Consider the following 21,385-nt stretch of genomic DNA (forward strand, 5'->3'; position numbering starts at 1 on the left):
GTCCCAACCTTTTTAGCACCAGCGACCGATTTTGTGGAAGACAGTTTTTCCATGGACCCGGGGAGAGGGGCCGTGGGGACGCTTTCAGGATGATTCAAGTGTATTACATTGACTGTGCACTTTATTTCTATTATTATGAAATAATTATACAACTCACCATCATGTAGAATCAGTGGGAGCCCTGAGCTCATTTTCCTGCAACTAGATGGTCCCATTTGGGGGTGATGGGTGACAGTGACAGATCATCAGGCGTTAGATTCTCAAGGGGAATGCGCCACCTAGATCCCACACATGCGCAGTTCACAAGAGGATTTTCACGCCTCTGAGAATCTAAAGCCCAAGCTGATCTGACAGGAGGCGGAGCTGCGAGTGATGGGGAGCGGCCGTAAATACACGTGAAGCCTCACTTTCTCCACTGCCGCCACTTCCTCCTGCCGGGCCCACTTCCCAACCCGCCGTGGAGTACCGGTCCATGCCAGGGGGTTGGGGACACCTGGTTTAACACAATCAGCTTGTGCCTCTTTGTTACAACAGCCCTGCTATTTAACATCTTTTCTATCGAGGAAGGTACCCGATGTCACAAGGCTGCCCAGGGAGGCGGGACTTTTCCTAGGCTTTTAGGAGGACATGAGAAAACCTTTCCACTAATGATAGTAGCAGTTACACAGCCAACAGGTATTGAGCCCACGCTTGCCAATTTATGCAATTTATAGTCTGATCTCATTCAATGCCCATGACAACATGTTGGTCCCTTTTAATGCCCCCATTGTACAGATCAGGAAGGAAACAAGGCACAGCAAGGCTGAGCGACTTGCTCAGGGTCACGCAGTTATTAAATAAGAAAATCAGTCCAACCAGGCAGCCTGGCCCCAAAGCTCACCCCACCCAGCCCAGAACGCTGCTGAATAGCTCAACAGGCTGGAGAGCACCAGCTGGAGAGGAGGCTCCTGGGGGAGAACATGGAGCCGGGTGGCCCTAATGAATCCCTGGGCACAAGTGCTGTGCCTACAAGCTTACAAGGGGCCTCCAGGCCTTGGTCTTCAGCAAGGGAAGCAGGTTGGAGCCGCAAGTGGAATACTGGCTTCAATATATCAGAAAAGGCCACCCTGAGACACGCTGGGTTTCCGGAAGAAAATCCATTTTCCACCTCTTACACCCTGGGAAGGTGGTGCCAACAGGTGGGCTCTGACACAGGCAGGAATGCGCCGTTTCGCTTGGAAGGGGTCCATGTACAGGGCGGGGGCAGGACATCAGGATCAAGGCCAACAGCCAGCAAAAGGCCAGAACCCCCACCCCCGGTCTAGAGCGTGACATCTGGGGGGATGGGACTTTCAGGGCTATTTCCTCTGGGATAACAGCCAACAGTCCCCACAGGAGACGAGGCCAAAACTGCTCTGGTATAAGGGGTTTCCCAGGCAACAACCACCCTAACCCTGCAGGCTCCATCACCAGGGTACAAACCTTGAATTCTGTCTACCCCGGCAAGCAGGACAGCGGACAACGCCCTGCGCTTACTCCCACCACCAAATGCACCCAATCTTTCTGCAGCTGCTGCGAATGCCCAAGGGCCCTCTGGTCCTGCTCATAGTACATTTTTCTTTCCTTCCTTTCATGTCTTTCTTACATGCATTTTCAGAGAGGAAGGCTGTTAACCCAGGTGAGCCTGAACCGGTGGCTTCCGGCAGAGCAGCACGAATGTAAGCAGCGAAGGCCCGGCCGTGTCAGGAGAGACAGGGAGAGGGAGGCTGGAGCGCTCAGGAGGGGTGTCCCCGAAGACGGCCCATCATCCACATGCATCCACACATATTCACCACGCGCCTACTCGGTGCCAGGCTCTGGGCACAGAGGAACCCAACACGGATGTACCAAATGCAGGCCCAGCCTCAAGGACACCCTGAGGGGGGTTATCAGGGAGAGGCAGCAGAGGGGAGAGCAATCTGGGGTGTGTCTGTGTGGGGTAACCCTGGGGCGTATCACAGGGTATCACTGAGCCACTCAAGGGCAAGAGGGAAGAACGCAGGTACCCAGGAATCCATGCTGTGCGTGCAGTAACAGGTGAGCTGGGCAGCTCTGGGAGGTCCACACCCACACATTCCAAAGAAAGGCCTGACTGGGCCTACTTCTGGGAGCTCACCCCTAAGTCCTGGAGTGTCCAGCCCCCTGATAAGAGTGTCCTTGTCTACCTGGGGCCTTAGGCCACCCCCGATAGTCTCTGCTTCCCTGTGATTGATGGTGGGGGCCTTGGGCCACGCTGCCTCAGTTTGACCTCTGGAAGGGCCATAGACGGAGCCCAGTCCCTGAGTGGTCAGTCACGTCTCTGAGACCGAGCCCCCATCACATCTCTGGTCACCAAGGCTGGCAACACCCACATGTGTGGTCCCACGTCATGGCTGGGACAGCAAGCGCTGTCCACAGCTCCATCGGGAGAGGAACGTCAGTGATCCGGGTGGGTCTCCAGGGCCCTGCCCTGCCCCTGCGCCACTCCCCTTGGCTGCTTTTCATCCATATCCTTTCACAGGATTGAGGTGTCACCAAGAGGATCATGGCTGTGCTGAGTTCTGAGGTCCTCCTAATAAGTCACTGGACCTCAGGGTGGCCTCAGGGACCTGACGTTCCATGCCAGTGCCCTGTGTCAGGAGCCCCAGGACCAGCCTGAGGTCACCTTCCCCTCTCCACACTGGGTCTGCCAGTTTCCTTCTTGCCCGGCACTTGGGGCTTCATGGGGGGCAGACCAGACCGCTGGCTCAGCACAGTCCTGGAGCTTCCTTCTAAAGACTTCCTACCTGGCCAGGAATGGCAGCTCACGCCTATAATCCCAGCTACTCAGGAGGCTGAGGCAAGAGAATTGCTTGAACCTGGGAGGCAGAGGTTGCAGTGAGCCAAGATAGTGCCACTGCACTCCAGCCTGGGTGACAGAGTGAGACTCAGTCTCAGGGAAAAAAAAAAAAGAGGCCCCAGAGAGCTCTCTCAGCCTCTTCCCACCATGTGACGACACAGCAAGCAGTTGACCACCTATAACCCAAAAGAGGGCCCTCCCCTGAACCTGAGCATGCTGGCATCCCCGTCTCAGACCTTCAGTCTCCAGAACTGTGAGAAATAAATGTTTGAAGCCAGGCATGGTGGCTCACGCCTGTAATCCAAGTACTTTGGGAAGCCAAGGTGGGCCTTGAGCTGAAGCGTTCAAGACCAACCTAGGCAACATGGCGAAACCCTATCTCTACAAAAATATAAAAATTAGCCAGGGATGGTGGTGTGCACCTGTAGTCTCAGCTACTCAGGAGGCTGGGGCAGGAGGATTGCTTGAGCCTGAGAGGCAGAGGCTGTAGGGAGCTGTGGTCATGCCACTGCACTCGGCCTGGGCAACAGAGGGAGACCCTGTCTCAAAAAAGAAAAGTAAAAGAAACGTCTGCTGTCTGCGAGCCCCCAGGCTAGGGAACTTTGCTCTTGCAGCCTGAACTCATAAGACACCTATACGGAGCTACAGGTGTGCCTACACTTAGGTGTGCCTAGAGCTCACACCTAGCTTTAATGATTATTGGTGGTGTTATTACTATTATTGCCACTACTTGTAATGGACATTCAGTCAAAGTTAGGTCTCATCCACTTCTGGACGAAGTCCCCATTAGAGCTGCCCAACAATAGAGTGGACCCCATCAGAAATCAGTGAGTCTCCCGACTCTGAAATTGCTCCACCAGAGGTTTAAATGGCTCAGAGGGACTGAGGACAGAACTGCAGCCCCTTCTGAGAGAGTGACCCTGCAATCCACCACTCACCGTCCCCCTTCGGACCCAGGACTCTGTGGGGCCTGCATCCCTGGCAGCAGCAAGCCTGGCCCAGGCCTTGGCACATGACCCTGTAGTGACAGGTTATTCCCAAGCCAGGCCAGGAGGCCACCATGGCACAGACAATGAGAAGCGATGAAGGTCTCTGGTCCCACCCTGCCAACAGAAACGCTGGGACATTGGTCATGATCAGGAAGCCCGCAGGGCTAACAGGACACCCCTGCAGCCTGAAGAGTCCCACCTCCCTCCCAGCCTGGCAGAGACTGCACTGGGAATCTGGGGACTTTGTAACACCCCATCCCCAATAAACCTGGCTGCCACGTGGCTGGTCCAGCTCTCTGCACCTCGGGGCTGTGAAGAGAGTGCAGGCCTGGCTCAGACCTGCATGGGATCCTCCTCGCCAAGCTGCTGGGGATGTTCAAAGTTCATAAGTGCCCAACAGAGACTGGCTGTTACTATTATTTACTATCATCATTCATTAGTATCATCATTCATTATTATGATGATTAATAATAATTACTTCAGCCAGCTCAGCAGCAAAGTCCACTGGGATCCAGAACATGCCCCTGGGGGCCGAGGGCTGCCCTTGTGTGGCACTGGCTGAAAGAGGCCCCTGACCTGCCAACCAGACGCCTCTCTCCCAGTGAAGGGACCCATGGTGGCCTGAGACAGCTTCTAAGACCACAGGGGTTTGCATATAGCTCTGGGCAGGGATGGGGAGAGGGGACAGTGACTTCCCAGGCTATCAGGCATGCTCTCTGAGGGCCCTTCCCTCCCCTCCCTGCTGGAGCTGCCCCTTGGTGGGCCCAAACCCATCACAGTGACCTCCTATGGCCTCAGTCACCTCCAATGGCACTGTGACCTCAAGAGCCTGCCCAGGTCCTAAGGTCCCAGATGTGTGAGCAGATATACTGGCTTTCCCAAGGTCATATGGCGAGCCCCCAGGACTGACAGTGACCCTGCACCAGCCTCTCTGCCTCTCACTGCATCTGCAAAACAGCTCAGTGCACCTGGCATGGGAGACCTAGGCCTGAGTGTATTTTCTGCACACCCACTAAGCCCCAGGCATTCCACCAAAACCGTCATTTCTTACTCAGAAAGTGAAAGAAGACCAAGCTAGGCCTCTGGTCACCACCCACCCCTCTTCCCAAGGCTGACCCAATGCAGCCAGCCTCCGGGCACTGTCCCAGGGGAAAGAAGAGGCAGCCAACACTGCAGGCCATGTGCTGGCCCCAGATGCTCTGTTCCCTCCACCACCTGGGGCCTAGGGCGATGGGCCAGGGCCAGCGGGGAACTCTGGCTTTGCAGGTGGCTGGTGGCAGGTCACTACTTCCTCGTGGGCCCCAATCCTCAACTCCCTTCAGGCTGGTCCCCTGATGAGGCCCCTGAGGCTCAGCCCCTTTCTCCCCACCCCACAAGGTAATCACTAATTCTGGTCCAGTCTGCTTACTGCTTATCCTGAGAACCAGTTCTCCAGGCCACCTCAGAAAGGAGGTTCAATTCCGACTTCCTCTCCTGATTTATGAGAGTTGCATTCAATTAACGGGGGTATTGATCTCCCCGCCGCTGGCTAAGGTGCTTGCTGGGGTTGTTATTTTATTTGAAACTGATCACTTTCCTTTTAAAACACAGAGACTCATGTACACAGGTGCCCACAGACATGCATACCGGGAGACCTGAGTGCACACAGCTAGACACATGAGCTCTGCAGTCAGGGAGACAGAGCCTCTCTGTCACTGTGTCTCTGTGTCTACCTCTGTCTCTCTCATACACACCACACAGGACGTGGAGCCCCCACCCCAGCTCCAGCCTGGCTTGCATTCCTGCTCTCTTCTGCTTCAGCTACTCCTTGGCCCATCCAGAGCCCCCGCTCCAGTGCTGGGGAGGCCCCCTCCCCAAGCGAGAGCAGAGAGGACTCCTCTCTCCCAAACAGAAAATAAACATGTAAATACACCCATGCACACAGAGCTGGGGTTGGTCTATGTACAACGTCATTACCACCTGCCTGGGGGAGCAAAGCCTGAAATCACTGTGCTCCAGGGACAGTGGCAGAACCAGCAGGAGGAGCCAGAGGGACATGGGGCCAGGTGTGGTGGGGCCACTGGAAGGACTTGGGCTCTTACCTGAGTCAGCTGGGGGGCCAAGAGGGAGTGGGGAGCAGAGGAGGGACCTGGCCTTATTGATGATTTAGACAGACCCCTCTGTGCCAGAGATGGTGGTTAACACCTGTCAGCCCAGCACTTTGGGAGGCCAAGGCGGACAGAGTTGGAGTTGGAGTTGGAGACCCGCCTAGGCAACATGGGGAAACCCCATCTCTACTGAAAATACAAAAAAATTAGCCAGGCGTGGTGATGCACACCTGTAATCCCAGCTACTAGGGAGGCTGAGACACGAGAATTGCTTGAACCCGGGAGGCCGAGGTTGCAGTGAGTCTAGATCGTACCACTGCACTCCAGCCTGAGTGACAGAGCAAGATTCTGTCAAAAGAAAGAAAAGGAAGGGAAGGGGAGGGAGGGAGGGAGGAAGGAAGGAAGGAAGGAAGGAAGGAAGGAAGGAAGGAAGGAGAAAGAAAAAGGAAAAGAAAAGAAAAGAAGGAAAGAAAGACTCCGGCGGCCACTGAGTCGGGGACAGCTGTTGGGGTCAGTCGGCAGGGTGAGAAGAGGTGGGCTTCTAGGTATATTCTGAAGGTGGGAGAATTTGCTGATGGACTGGGCGAGGGTGTAAGAGGGAAGAGTCGGGGTGACTGCAAGGTTGGGGTCTGAGCCATGGCAATAATGGCGCTGATACAGCCTGAGATGAGGGTTGCAGCAGAAGGGGGTTCTGGGTGCAATCAGGACACCCCATATCTGAACGTTCCCAGGACACCCAGGTGGGTCGGCAGGTGCTTATTCTGAGAGCAGCAGCATCCAGGGCTACGGCCCCAGCTTAAGATGTAAACGGGGGAGTCTAGAGGACAAAGGTGCTTTTTTGTTTTTCTGTTTTGTGAGACAGACTCTCCCTCTGTCACCCAGGCCGGAGCATAGTGGCGTGATCTCGGCTCACTGTAGTCTCCGCCTCTTGGCGTCAAGCGATTCTTCTGCCTCAGCCTCAGGAGTAGCTAAGACTACAGGCATGCGCCACCATGCCTGGCTAACTTTTGTATTTTTAGTAGAGATGGGGTTTCACCATATTGGCCAGGCTGGTCTCGAACTCCTGACCTCAAATGATCCGCCCACCTCAGCCTCCCAAAGTGCTGGGATTACAGGCGTGAGCCACCGCACCTGGGCTAAAGGTGGTTTTTAGAGACATCAAAGTTCAGGGTTCAAGCCCACCACTGCCCCTCACTGACCAGATCCTCCAGCCACAGCGCTCCCAGGCGGCCCCTCCTCCCCAGTCCTCCTCCCTCAGGCTCAGCCACCTCTGGGTCTGCAGGCCATCTGCTCCTTCCCGCTGTCCAGAGCGCTGGCTCTGTCTCCCCAGTCAAAATGTCCCTCCTTCAAGACTCATCCCAAACACCCCCTGTGCCATGGGGACTTGGTGATCTAAGCCTCCCCCAATGTGGCAAGGTCACCCCCTTCTCTGGACCCTTACAATACCAGGAAAGCAAGGGAGACAAAGCGTCCTCCTGAGCACAGGGCGCAGGGCCCAAGCCTCCAGTCATCATTGTCTCTAATGCACATGTGAAGAACCTGAGGCTCATAAAAGAGCCCAAGGCTGCCCACGTCTGCCTCACTCCCACGAGCCACCGGCCAGGCTGGGCACCAGGCACGCAGCGGAATTCTGTCTCTTCTGTGTCCTCCACCTGCTCTCAAACCTCCGGCCCAGATTCTGCACACAGTAGGCATTCAACAAATATGGACTGACCTCCTCAATCCAGACAGCTTCAAATTTCGGTGGTTTTATGGCCTTACGGAAAATTCAAAGATCATTACTATTTGGCTTTAGGATACATAATAGGATGCGTTTGCAGCAAATCTGCCTCCCTAATTATGTTTTCCTAGGCTAAAATCGCAAATTTACTTTCCCTGAGGACACACCAGCCATGAGTGGAAGGCGGCAGCCCAGGAGCTTCGGAAACAGCTGGAGAAGAGCAGTGGAGGTGCTTTTTTTAAGCCACAGGAAATCTCTTAAGTGGAGAATCCAAGTGCAGGTACCCGAGAGTTTTCTGGAAACACAGCAGCAGGCACTCCTGCAGGATTTTTGCAGGTCTAGCTGCAGGTTGGTAAACCTGGAGTCAGGTTCAGGGTGGGTAGGGGACAGGAGTGTCTGCGCTCGAGGGCAGTGTGAGTAGCTTTCACAGGCCCTGGACACACCTACTGTTTTTCTCCCTGAAACCAGTAACCACAGTGTCCCTGAAATTGATGGCTCTGCCTGTGGGTGTGATGGGTTCTGCCGGTTGTGATGGATGGTTGCTATTTCCCAGGAGGGAGCTGGGAGGGGGCGCATGTTCCCCTTCCCCATACAAGTTCCCTCCTTCCCCAGGAGGAGACAAAGGGCAGGGCAGGGGAGGGAGGGACAGGCCAGGACTGGAAAAAATCAGAGACCTTGGATGTGCCGGCAATAGCACCCCCCCCCGCTCAAGAAGGCAGACCTGGACCCGAGGTCCGCCGGCCCCTCAGCTCTGCTGCCTGAGGCAATATCCTCAACAGAGACCAACAGGTCTGCTCCTGACCTGGGGGACAGGCCTTCGGACAGCGGCCGCATCAGCTGCACAGCTGGGGACAGACAGGAAAGCTGAAAGAATGAGAGGGGCAAGGGGCTGGGTCCGAGGGAGAAAGATGGAGCCAGGGGGCAGGGGCTGGATCTGAGGGCACACAGACAGTGTCAGAGAAGAGGCATCCGTGCACACAGACAGGAAAATGGCCTCATGCCCCGGGGGGTTTCCAGGGAAGCTCAGATCCCTTTGCCGGGACTCCCATCCCCCCACAGCCTTGATGCTTCCCCTCCTGCCACCCTGTTAATCCAATTTTCACACAGCAGTCAGGGTGATCTTTTTAAAAAATAAATCCAGTAGGCTGGGCACGGTAGCTCACACCTATAATCCCAGCACTTTGGGAGGCCGAGGCGGGCATATCACCTGAGGTCGGGAGTTCAGGACCAGCCTGACCAACATGGAGAAACTCCATCTCTACTAAAAATACAAAAAATAAGCCGGGTATGGTGGCACATGCCTGTATTCCCAGAAACTCGGGAGGCTGAGGTAGGAGAATCACTTGAACCCTGGAGGCAGAGGTTGTGGTGAATCGAAATCGCACCATTGCACTCTAGCCTGGGCAACAAGAGCAAAATTCTGTCTCAAAAAAACCAAAAATTAGCTGGGCGTGGTGGCGCACACCTGAAGTCTCCAGCTACTCGGGAGACTGAGGCAGAATCGCTTGATCCTGGGAGGCGGAAGCTGCAGTGAGCTGAGATCCTGCCACTGCACTCCAGCCTTGGTGGCAGAGCTAGGCTCAAAATATAATAATAAAAATGAATGAATAAATAAACAAATAAATCCGGAAGCTTCCCATGGCTCTCAGAATGGCGTCCCATGGCCTACAAAGCCCATAACCTGGCCCCTCACCATGCCCGGCCTTCCTGTTGGTTTTTCCCTCCAACACAACAAGCTTGTTCCTACCCCAGGGCCTTCGCACTTGCTGCTCTCTCCACCTCAGGTTTTCTGCTCCCAGCTCCTCACCTGCAACTGACACCTCCCCTTCATTCAGATTCAGGCTCAAATATCACAGACTCGGGGGGGCCTTTCCTGACCACCGTTAGAACAGCTAGCCCCTTTCCCAGTCACTCACTCTCCAGTCTCTGGAGCACAGTTCAGGATCTGAAATGATCTTATTTGCTGCTTCTTCCTGGTTACCCCCTGTCTCCCCCTCCAGAAGATGAGAACGAGGCACTCTCAGGCTCATCGCTGTGCCCCCAGCACCTGCAGCCTGACACTCCCCAGTGCATGGGTAGATCTCTCTCATCCCGTCTACTAGGTGCTAAATCCCTGGAAGGTGAAATTGCCTCTGACCAGGGACCCAGCATGATGCAGTGGAGCCCGCCAAGGAGACCTGGCTTCCTGGGGGTGACGGACCCCACCGTGAGCTGAGCACCGCACTAGACACTTCACGTCGGTATCAATTTCCATCCCCAGTTCCCGGACTGCATTTTCGTGCTTACATTTTCCAGACCAAAAACATGAGAGTGCAAGATCTAACAAAGGATTTTTTTTTCTGATTCATGAAATAGTTGATATGAAAACTCTTAAGAAAGAAGAAAAGGAAGAAAGAAAGAGAAAGAAAGAAGGAAAGAAAGAAAAAGAAAAAGAAAGAAAGGGAAAGAAAGAAGGAAAGAAGGAAGGGAAGGAGGGAGGGAGGAAGGAAGAAAAGAAGAAAGAAAGAAAGAAAGAAAGGAAGGAAGGAAGGAAGGAAGGAAGGAAGGAAGGAAGGAAGGAAGGAAGGAAGGAAAAGAAAAGAAAAGAAAGAAAAGAAAAGAAAAGAAAAAAAAGAAAAGAAAAGGAAAGAGAAAGTAAGAAGGGAGGAAGGAAGGAAGGAAGGAAGAAAGGAAAGAAAGAAAGAAAGAAAGAAAGAAAGAAAGAAAGAAAGAAAGAAAGAAAGAAAGAAAGAAAGAAAGAAAGAGAAAGAGAAAGAAAAAGAAAGAAAGAGGGAGAGAAAGAGAGAGAAAGAAAGACAACTCTTAGAGGCCAGGCACAGTGGCTCACATCTGTAATCCCAGCATTTTGGGAGGCCAAGGTGGGCAGATCACCTGAGGTCAGGAGGTTAAGACCAGCCTGGCCAACACGGCAAAACCCCGTCTCTATGAAAAATACAAAAATTAGCCAGGCATGACGCTGGGCACCTGTAATCCCAGCTACTCAGGAGGGTGAAACAGGAGAATCCTCTGAACCCAGAAGGCAGACGTTGCAGTGACCTGAGACCACGCCACTGCTGGTCTCCAGCCTGGGCAACAGAGCAAGACATCATCTCAAAATAAATAAATTAATAAAACCTCTTAAAAAGGGACAAAAACCATACCACACATAACCACATGTTTAATGAATCATCAAGAGCACAATGCTTAGAAACGTGGGCTGTGGAGCCAGTCGGCCTGAACCCAAAGCCAGGTCCAGCCGCTCACAGCTGTGCAACCTTGGGTGAGTTTCTGAACTTCTCTGTGCCTCAGTTTCCTCCTCTGGGAGATTAAAGTTTCCTCCCCTGGGAGAGTAAAGATTTAATTAAATCATTCATTAAAGATTAAACCATAAGACGGTTGTGAGATGGGTAAGATCACGGAGCTTACGCAGTAGGAACCATGCCAGGTGCTCAGTGCACGTTGAGTAAATGTCAGCTGATGTGAGGGTAATGACGCTCACACCAGGCTGGCCTGCCAGGCATCCAGGACATTCGCTCAGTCGGCAAGGCCAGTTAGAGGTTGGACCCACAGCCAGCAGCCCAGCACAGCAGGCTACGTGGCAAAGGATCCCACACCAGTCCACATGGGCGCGCTGTGTTTCAGGCCTGACTCAGGTAGGCATCCCTCCAAGCCTCCCGTGGGCACGGTGACCTCCTGTGGGTCATCATTTTCCTCTATTTCTCCCAACTCTGTACTTTAGAAATGCCGGGAGCTTTGGGTTTTTCATCACGCACGTTGCCTGAGAAATAGCTTTCCTGCAAATTGTCTAAAAGTGCATTTCAAGCTTAATTTTTAGCAGCTAGAATACATATAGCACATCAATCTCACGAAGAACCCCAATATGTAAAAGATGGAAAGTGCAGCTCATCTCCCTGGAATAGGGTGGGGTCAAAGCCCCCTCGTTCCACACCCACCTCTAGGGACCAGGGCTTCCCAGTCAGGGCAGCCTGACCTGACGCACTCCTGTTCCCTGAGGTCCAGGAGATGCCAATACACCCAGGACACATGACTTGGCTGTCACACCACCCGCGTCTCTGGAGATGCTGCTGGTGCTCATAGGACAGCAGCAAGACCCTGGGCTCTCAGACATCCTGGCCGAAGTAGGAGAATATTTAGAATCAACAAAGAGAAAGTTCTACTTGGCACAAATGGCCAGGGGTACATTAGTATCCACACATGCCCCTCAACACAGAGCTCAAAATAGTCATTAAAAAAAAAAAAGAAAAGGAAAGGATGGGCCAGGCATGGTGGCTCATGCCTGTAATCCCAGCACTTTGGGAGGCTAAGGTAGGTGGATCACCTGAGATCGGAGTTCAAGACCAGCCTGGCCAACATGGTGAAGCCCCATCTCTACTGAAAAACAGAAAAATCAACCTGTGTGGCGGTGCACGCCTGTAATCCCAGCTACTCAGGAGGCTGAGACATGAGAATCACTTGAACCTGGGAGGCAGGGGTTGCAGTGAGTCAAGATCGTGCCACTGCACTCCAGCCCAGAGTAAGACTGTCTCAAAAAACATTTTTTTTTTAATTTTTTAAAGGCAGTAGATGTAATCTCAGCATTTTGGGAGGCCAAGGCGGGCGGATCACAAGATCAGGAGTTCGAAAGCCTGGCCAACATAGTGAAACCCTGCCTCTACTAAAAATATAAAAATTAGCCGGCTGTGTTGGCATACGCCTGTAGTCCCAGCTACTCGGGAGGCTGAGGCAGGAGAATGGCTTAAACCAGGGAGGTGGAGGTTGCAGTGAGCCAAGATCGTGCCACTGCACTCCAGCCTGGGCGACAAAAAAAAAAAAAAAAAAAAAAAAAAGGCAGTAGAATATGTACTGTGAAATGCCACTTACATGATTTGTTAAAATCACACACTATGCATTTATGATGTGTGTGTGTTAAACATATGTGCAAATGTGCTTGGAATGGACTGGAAAAACATCAATTTCAGGGAGGCACTTGTCTCTAGGGAGAAGTTGTTAAAGGGCCCTTCAGTTTTCATCTGTGATGTTTTATTTAAAGAGGAAAACAGGCCACAAATGCGACAAAATGTTAACGGTTATTAAATTTGGGTGGTAGAAATGCGCTCTGGACTGTATTACCGTGTGGTCAAAATTTGCTCCAGATTCACAAAACGAGATGACGGGCAGCACCCTGGGCAGAGTGGCAGGTGCCACCAATCCCCAGCTCCGTGCGCCTCCTCCCCACGTCCCCTCACCTGTCTGCGGGAAGGTGCAGGTCGCCGCCGGCCCGGTGCAGCTCACTGCCGTTCTCCAGCCTGGCCAGTGCATCCATGCGCTTCACCATCAGCTCCAGCAGGTCACTCATCTTGCGCAGGACACCGCGGGACTCAGGGCCCCCCATCACTGTGGGCAGAGTGTGGGTATGGTTAGGGGAGGCCCAAGCAGCCTGGAGGCCGCCTGAGGCCACCTGGTGTCCAGGCCAGGGCAGCTCAGACAAAGCTGGCCCCAAAGCCCCCAACACCAACACCAACACCAGACCCCAGCCTCACCCCCATCTTCCCAGGCACTTCTGACCCCTTTGCTGCATTGCTTTGTGGTGCAGAGAACAGCATCATGGTTCTCATCGTGGAGTGCAGAACCCTGGGCAGCCCTGTTCCCCACCAGCCTGAGACATTGGGATCATTTCCTAAGCCCTCTGGGCCTCAATTCTGTCAACTGTAAAATGGAGCTTTAGATGTCATCTTTGAGATGCCCTGGGCCCCAACAACCCTCATGTCCGTGAGATGGCAGGGAAGGCCCAGCACTGGGGCAAAAGCCCCAGGACCCCAACACAAGCTCCAGGCAGAACTTCTAGATCACGGTTCCCAAAAGGATGGCCAATCGCCCAGCAGCATCTGAATCTTCTGGCCAGGCTGTTAAAATTCAGATTTCTGGGCCTTGGTCTAGATCTGCCAATTCAACCCTCTGGGGCCTGGGGCCCAGGAATCTGCACTTTCCTTGCTCCCCATGGATCCGAGCATGTGGGTCAGTTGGGAGCCTGTGTTCAGGGGCCCAAGGCCCTGTGGCTTCCCCAACCCTCCTCCTGCCGGGTCTCTGGGCCCTGACCCCATCTCTTCCCCCTCCCCCTTCCCTGGACCCTCAGGCAGGAAACCGTAATGCATGTGTCCTGAATCTCAAGCTGGTCTTTGGGTTCCCAAAGGTCCACTGACAAGGGCAGGTTCCCCAGGGCCGAGGCGGCTGCTCCTCCCTCTGCTCCCAGCCTGGGCAGGGGAGACCTTGTGAAGAACAGAATCAAATGAAAATGAGGCGCTTCGACCAAGATCCCATTAGGCAGCCTGCAATCCTCCACGGCTTCCCTTCTCATCATTTCCGATCATTAGTGCCGCACGTGCCAGTGTGCAGGAGTGGTTCTCGCCTTCGTTTTTAATTAAATCTGAAGGCGTCACATTGCCCCTCGAAACAGTCTATAGGGAGCTGGGCTCTAGGCACTAAAACCCCCAACTCAGCTCCTTACAAACCACCATGGGTTGGGCTTGAAAGCACTCCCCAAAATGAGCCAAATCACCTGGTGATACAAACCTTCCACGCTCCCAGGCTGGCAGTCCAGGGGCCCAGTGGAGGATGCCATGGGTTGGGCTCCCCAGAAGCCACACCTGGGACAAGGGCTTGATGGTAAGTAGTTTAACTGAGAGCTGATGGAACCCCAGCAGGAGAGTGAAGAGAGACAGGGAAGTGGGGGAAGCTGAGAGCTGCACTGCCCGGCCTGTTTCCACCAGGGTCCCAAGCTCAGCACTGCGGGGGAGGCCCGAGACCGTGCAGTCACCATGACTGGGAAGGGGCAAGGGGACTGGGGCATTCAGACACCTTCTCCCACCAGTCTCTGGGTGAGGGCTGCTCTGTTCCCGAGGCACGTTGCCCACTCCCCTTCCCCTCCCTACCATGGGGTGGCTAAAGGAAGCTTCCAGGCCAGGCCACACAGATGCTGGCAGCTGGAAGTCTGGTCCGTGTGCACTAGAATTGTAAGGGCCGAGGGTGTGAGCACCACCAGCATCCACTTCTCAGGAAAGAAGGAGCCCGAACACCCCAGCTGGCTCAGAGGAACAGACAGGGCTTGGAGGCAGGCACTGTGTGAGCTCTCACCGGCCTCTGCCCACTGACTCCCCTGTGACCAGGACAGAGTCATCAGATGGCTCTGAGCCTCAGCATCTGCAAATCAAGGCAAGAATTCCAGGCCCCATCTGCAAACCAATGTCACAGCACCAGGAAGGTGACGAGAGAGAGGCCACTGAGAAGAGGCAGAGCAGGGAGAGGAGAGAGGGAGCAGAGGCGCTGGGCTGGGCAGGGACAGCGGCGGCCCCCGCATCACCACGGCTGCTCTCACACCTCTGCTTTGCTTCCGCCCTTCTTCCCTGGCTGCAGCCAGCCCAGCCACTGCTGCTGCATTCCCACACTGATATAAGTCACACTGGCTGGGCACCCCTGATAGCTGAGCCTGCCCGAGGTCAGAAGGGAGCCCACAGGAGCTGGGGAGGGACCACTCACGCACCTTGGAAACGCCAGCCAGGCTCAGGCTGCAAAACAGGAGAAGCTGATTTCTTTAAAGACACAGAGTTCCAGCTGGGCAAGGTGGCTCACGCCTGTAATCCCAGCACTTTGGGAGGCCGAGGTGGGCAGATCATGAGGTCAGGAATTCAAGACCAGCCTGAGCAACATGGTAAAACCCCATCTCTACTAAAAAATACAAAAATTAGCCAGGCGAGGTGGCATGCACCTGTAATCCCAGCTGCTTGGGAGGCTGAGGCAGGGGAATTGCTTGAACCTGGGAGGCAGAGGTTGCAGTGAGCTGAGATTGTGCCACTGCACTCCAGCCTGGGCAACAGAGAGAGAAAGACTCCATCTCACACACACAAAAAAAAGACACAGGATTCCTGGCTCTGAAGATCACGCATGAATGGAAGCGAGGGCCAGTGGGGGGAGGAGGTGGAGAGCAGAGAGCAGCGGAAGAGGAGGAGAGAGAGGCGGAGATGCCCAGGAAGGCTCACAGGTGGGGTCAGGTATTGGAGAAAATGGGCATATTCCCTCCCCGCTCCAAGGGCTGAAGCAGCAAAGGACTTCCCCACAAGTCCCTCTTGGAAAAGAGTGGATTTTCAAAAAATCAGCTAGAAATGTCATTCTAGCGTTAAACGAGACTAACCCAGGTCTCCCCAGCCTCTCTGGCCCTCCCCACACACTCACACACTCAGTCGGTTAATCTGGGCAGCCCTGGTGAGCCATCGCTCACAGCGTGGGCTGGAGTCCTTCTCCAAAGGAGTGGGATGAAACAGGATATAGACAGCTCCCTCTCTCTCAGCTTCCCAGAGCTGGGGGCTTCCCAGAGCTGGGGGCAACAGTTTGCTTTTTCAGATCACTCTTATTTCGGAGACGCCTGCCCAAGTCCATCAGCCAAATTCAACACCGAGCTTGCAACCAGTGCTTGGAGTAAATGAAGAGATTCCCATCATTTTAGCTAAAAACCAGGAGGACATCAGATGACCTGCCTGGCCACTGCTTTGCACAACTCCACAGGACACCACTGGTGTTGTGACCACCTAAAGGGTGTCACGGAGTTGTGCAGTGCACAGCCTGCCCAGCCTCACTGGGCAGCCCTGGCGGGCTGTCGCTCATAGCCCGGGCTGGAGTAGCCCCTTCTCCAAAGGACTGAGATGAAAAATGGAATAGCAGGCCACAGCTGGGACATCGTGGCTGTGCCCCGGCAAGAGCTCTCAGGCCTGACTGACCACAGAGCCTGTTAAGCAGCTCGCTCCTGCAGACGAAGCACCCTGGCGGTGCTCAGCCCACAGCACGGCTTTTGGGGCGGCGCTGTGTTCCCTGGAGCGCCTCGGGCCTGGCGCCCTGCCTGCTGCTCTACTGGTCCTGCTCTCCAAGCCCACCCCAAGCTTCCTCTGCCCCTGCCCATTGCCTGAGTCCCTCCCAGACACCTCTCAGTCACAGCTCTCCACCCACACCCCACGCTCTCAGCCACATTCCGCAGGCTGGAAAACAGCTGGTGGGCCAAAAACTACGAGGTCTGGCCTCGAGCCGCAGGGGCCCCTGAGAGTAGACAAAGCCGAGCCGCAGCGGCAGCACGGTGGCCTGGGCCCGGCCAAGGGGGGCAGGGCAGAAGCCTGGACTCCAGACCCGCTTTACCACGGACCAGACGGGTGGGCAGGTCACCGTCCTTCTCTTGGCCTCAGTTTACCCTCATGTTAAATGAGGGGGCTGGGCTCACTGAGCTCTGAGTCTCTATCGCCCTGACTTCTGTTTCTGCGTCTTCCCCTACTTGCCTCCAGAGATTAGAGAAACGGGAAAGGAAAGAACTGCCCCTACAAAAGCTGGCAGCAGGCCAGGTGCAGGGGCTCACACCTATAATCTCATCACTTGGGGAGGCCAAGGTGAATGGACCGCTTGATCTCAGGAGTTCAAGACCAGCCTGGGCAACATGAAAAAACCCCTTTTCAATAAAAAATACAAAAATTAGCCAGGCAGGGTGGTATGTGCTTGTCATCCCAGCTGTTTGGGGGGCTGAGGTGGGAAGATTGATAGAGCCCATGAGATTGAGGCTGCAGTGAGCTGTGATTGCACCACTGCACTCCAGCCTGGGCAACAGAGCGAGACCCTCTCTCAAACAAACAAACAAAAGCCCTGGGGACTTACAGAGGCATGGGTCGTTGCAGCTTGGGTTTAATGATGGCCACGCCCACGGAGACAGATCCCCCGTTCTGTAGTTCTTCAAGCCCCACCCCATCAGACTGGACCCGAGGCAGTGAGAGTCCTACCCCCCGGTGCCTGGGGCTCAGGAGCTGCTCTGATCTTCTGCAGATGGCAAGGAAGAAAACCCCAGAAACCTCTGAGACCTGGGGAGACAAGCTCCACCCCTTCCCAATGAGTCCTCGGGGCACCAGGCACATTTTCTGCTCCAGAAATGCCCAAAGACAATGGGGGTAGGGTACTCAGGTGGGAAGCAAGTCAGGCCGACCCTCCACCAATGACCCACTCCCCCGAAAGCCACCATTAGCCCCGGGACTGTCAGCAGAGCAAGCTGACACCGCTTCCCCAGAGTCACTTCACCACCCTTGGCATCAGCTAAATTGAAATATATTTAATGTGAGGCCCCAGTGATACATCTCAGAGCAGGCACATGTTCCCTCCATATTTCCATATAAATAAGGAAAGCTGGGAGCCGGGAGATACAAATAGATCCTCTCATTTACAGACACGGTGTGTTTATTACCCACAGAGGCACATCCCCTCCCCAGACGCTCTTTGTCACTCTCTGTCCCTCCCATCCTCCTCCGTCCCCCTTTTCTTGTCCATCCCCACCCTTTACCATTGGAAATTGAATGAGCCCCCATCTCTCCAGAAAGCAGAGACCTCCCTGGCACTGAGAAGGGAGCTGTGACCGGGTGTTTGCACAGCTGGAAAAATGCGTACATTTGTCTCTCTGTACTTGGTCACCACAGAAACCAGCTGAGGCCACGGGAGCTATGGGCTCCGGGCAGCAGAGAAGACAAGGACAGACTCTGGGAGGTCACATGAGGCTCTTCCTCAGCCGTTGGGGCCCTGGACCCCATCCATCGCCCCTGAGAGAAGAGCCCCAGGGCCCCTTAGCACTGAGGGCCAGAGCCAGAGCCATCCACAGAGCCAGGAAGCCTTCCCCGGGTTCATTCCTGACGGAGGCCTGGGAGGTCTGGGAGGACGCAGTAGACACACACAGCTGTGCCATGGACCTCCAGCCTACAGAACCCTCCCAAAAGACAGTTCCCACCACTACTTTTTTGTTTTTTTAACCCAAGACAATCTCACTCAGTCGCCCAGGCTGGAGTGCAGTGCCATGATCTCGGCTCACTGCAACCTCCTCCTCCCAAGTTCAGGCAATTCTCCTGCCTCAGCCTCCCAAGTAGCTGGGATTACAGGCGTGTGCCACCACACCCAGCTAATTTTTGTATTTTTAGTAGAGACGGGCTTTCGCCATGTTGGCCAGGCTGGTCTCAAACTCCTGACCTCAGATGATCCACGTGCCTCCACCTCCCAAAGGGCTGGGATTACAGGTGTGAGCCTCCGCGCCCAGCCTCCTACCACTATTTCTTCAAGGCAAGTCAGAGGGCAGGAAACAGCCCCACAGCCCTGTCTGCAGCCACAGGGGAAAGGAAGCCTCAGATGTCAATTTAAGAGGAGAGCAAGTCCCTCCCTCGGAGGAGAGAAGGGCTGGAAGGGCAGGAGACAGGAGGAGGGCCTGGGGTGGGAAATAGGGCAGAGCTGTCTGGGAGGGCGCAGTGCTGGAAAGCCCTTTCCAGGGCCCAGGCCCGGCCCAAACGTAGCAAGAGGGAATGAAGTCAGATCTCCGAGTTATGATTCCCCATCCAGCCTCCTCTCTTGAATCTTTAAGTCACATTTCATCCCCAAATTAAGCAGAGTTTATCATGAAGTATAAACAGGCACAGAGGAGACTTTGGAGGCCCCGCACAGAGACCACCGTCCACAAGAGGCTGAATGACGCCCTCCCCTCCTTTTCAAGAAAAGCCTTCTCCTCCCTGCCCCTTCGCAGCTGCTGTCCACGTGGGACCCCACTTCTGTCACTGGTTTGACAGGTGAGGAGAGACGGTTTTTCCCATTTGTATGCAGATTTTGTTGACCAATCCAGTGATTTTTGTTTTTTAATAGCAGGGCCTTAGAGGGTTTCCTTCTCCTGATTCTACTCTGGGGTTGTCTAGACTCCACAGATTTCTTTTGCATAACAAAATGTGTGTTATCCAACAACCCAGCCCTGGCCCAGGATTCCAGGATCCCTCCCCAGGCCTGATTCAGCCAAGCATTTGCCAAGCACCTCCCTCGAAGCCCCAATCCTTCCCTCGGGCACCTCCTAGGGCTGCCCCAGGCACTGTGTCAGGATGGAGCTTGAGGGGCTTCTCTTGCAGAATCAGGATGTTAAACCAACATTGCAAACTGCTTTCCAGGCCTGAGTCCCTGCCTTGGGTCTGCCCAAGCAAATTAGCTTCATCCAAGGGTGCCGGGCACAGTGGCTCAAGCCTGTAAGCCCAGCACTTTGGGAGGCCGAGGCGGGTGGATCACGAGGTAAGGAGATTGAGACTATCCTGGTCAACATGGTGACACCCCGTCTCTACTAAAAATACAAAACATTAGCTGGGCATGGTGGTGCGTGCTGTAATCCCAGCTACTCGGGAGGCTGAGGCAGGAGAATTGCCTGAACCCAGGAGGCGGAGGTTGCAGTGAGCCGAGATCGCGCCATTGCACTCCAGCCTGGGTAACAAGAGTGAAACTCTGTCTCAAAAAAAAAAAAAAGAAAAAAGAAATTGGCCAGGCCTGTGATCCCAGCACTTCGGGAGGCCAAGCCAGGCGGATCATCTGAGGTCAGGAGTTTGAGACCAGCCTGACCAACATGGAGATGCCCCATTTCTACTAAAAATATAAAATTAGCCAGGCATGGTGGTGTAGGCCTGTAATCCCAGCTACTTGGGAGGCTGAGGCACTAGAATCGCTTGAACCTGGAAGACAGAGGTTGCTGTGAGTCAAGATCGTGCCATTGCACACCAGCCTGGGCAACAAGAGGGAAACTCCATGTCAAAAAAAAAAAAAAAAGAAAGAAAGAAATACAGGGGACCCTGTGAATCTGGATCTAAACTGGATCAGGGTCAGCTCTCCCGGGTTCTGTGCAGCCCCTTTTCTTGTCTGTCTTCTCCTTCTCCCAGACTTCAGTTCTGTATCCCAGGCACTCAGCTTCTGAGGCCTGGGAAATGTGAAAAGACCAGCTTGGATAAACTTGGTCTGAGAACAAATGTTGCAACACATAGAATCTCCACTCATAGGTATACCCAACAGAAATAACTACATGTGTTTACCAAAAGACGTGCACTAAAATATTTGTAGCAGCACTGTTCACAAAAGCCCAAAACTAGAAACCAAATGCCCACCAATGGTAGGATGGATAAAAATATGATGGTGTACTCACACAATGGGAGGTCAACAGCAAACGAAAACAAAGTGCAAATGACTACAACCACATACAAGATTGTGAGTCTCACACAGGAAAGCCACACTCCCGTATTAGTTCGTTCTCACGCTGCTACTAAAGACATACCCGAGACTGGGTAATTTAAAGAGGTAAAAGGTTTAATTGACTCAGAGTCCAGCACGGCTGGGGAGGCTGTAGGAAACTTACAATCATGGTGGCAGGGGAAGCAAACATGTCCTTCTTCACGTGGCGGCAGGAAGAAGAACTGAGCAAAATGGGAAAAGCCCCTCATAAAACCTTCAGATCAGGGCCAGGCATGGTGGATCACGCCTGTAATCCTAGCATTTTGGGAGGCCAAGGCGGTGGATCACGAGGCAAGGAGTTCAAAACCAGCCTGGCCAACATGGTGAAACCCCGTCTCTACTAAAGATACAAAAATTAGCTGGGTATGGTGGCACACACCTGTAATCCCAGCTATTCGGGAGGCTGAGGCAGGAGAATTGCTTGAACCAGGACCCAGGAGGTGGAGGCTGCAGTGAGATCACACCACTGCACTCTGACCTAGGCTACAGAGTGAGACTCCATCTCAGAGAAAGAAAAAGAAAATCAGATCTTGTGAGAACTCACTCACTATCACAAGAACAGCATGGAGGTAACCACCCCCATGATTCAATTACCTCCCACAGAGTCCACCCCACCAGACGTGGAGATTATGGTAATTATGATTCAAGATGAGATTTAGGTGGGGACACAGCCAAACGCTATCAGCTCCCA

General features: G+C 53.9%; 1 protein-coding gene across 3 annotated transcripts in view; it reads right to left on the minus strand.

The window, feature by feature from the left end:
- The window catches only part of MGAT5B (alpha-1,6-mannosylglycoprotein 6-beta-N-acetylglucosaminyltransferase B), an 86,676-nt gene that overhangs the window by 58,548 nt on the left and 6,743 nt on the right, over nucleotides 1-21,385 (minus strand). For all 3 annotated transcript variants that reach the window (XM_017525045.2, XM_037737237.1, XM_017525044.1), the window contains one exon: nucleotides 12,858-13,005. In XM_017525045.2, the coding sequence (XP_017380534.1) occupies nucleotides 12,858-13,005 (148 nt within the window). The remainder of the gene's footprint in view (nucleotides 1-12,857; nucleotides 13,006-21,385) is intronic.

The sequence above is a fragment of the Cebus imitator genome, unplaced genomic scaffold, assembly GCF_001604975.1.
Source record: "Cebus imitator isolate Cc_AM_T3 unplaced genomic scaffold, Cebus_imitator-1.0 Scaffold36, whole genome shotgun sequence".
In the NCBI taxonomy this organism is placed as follows: domain Eukaryota; kingdom Metazoa; phylum Chordata; class Mammalia; order Primates; family Cebidae; genus Cebus; species Cebus imitator.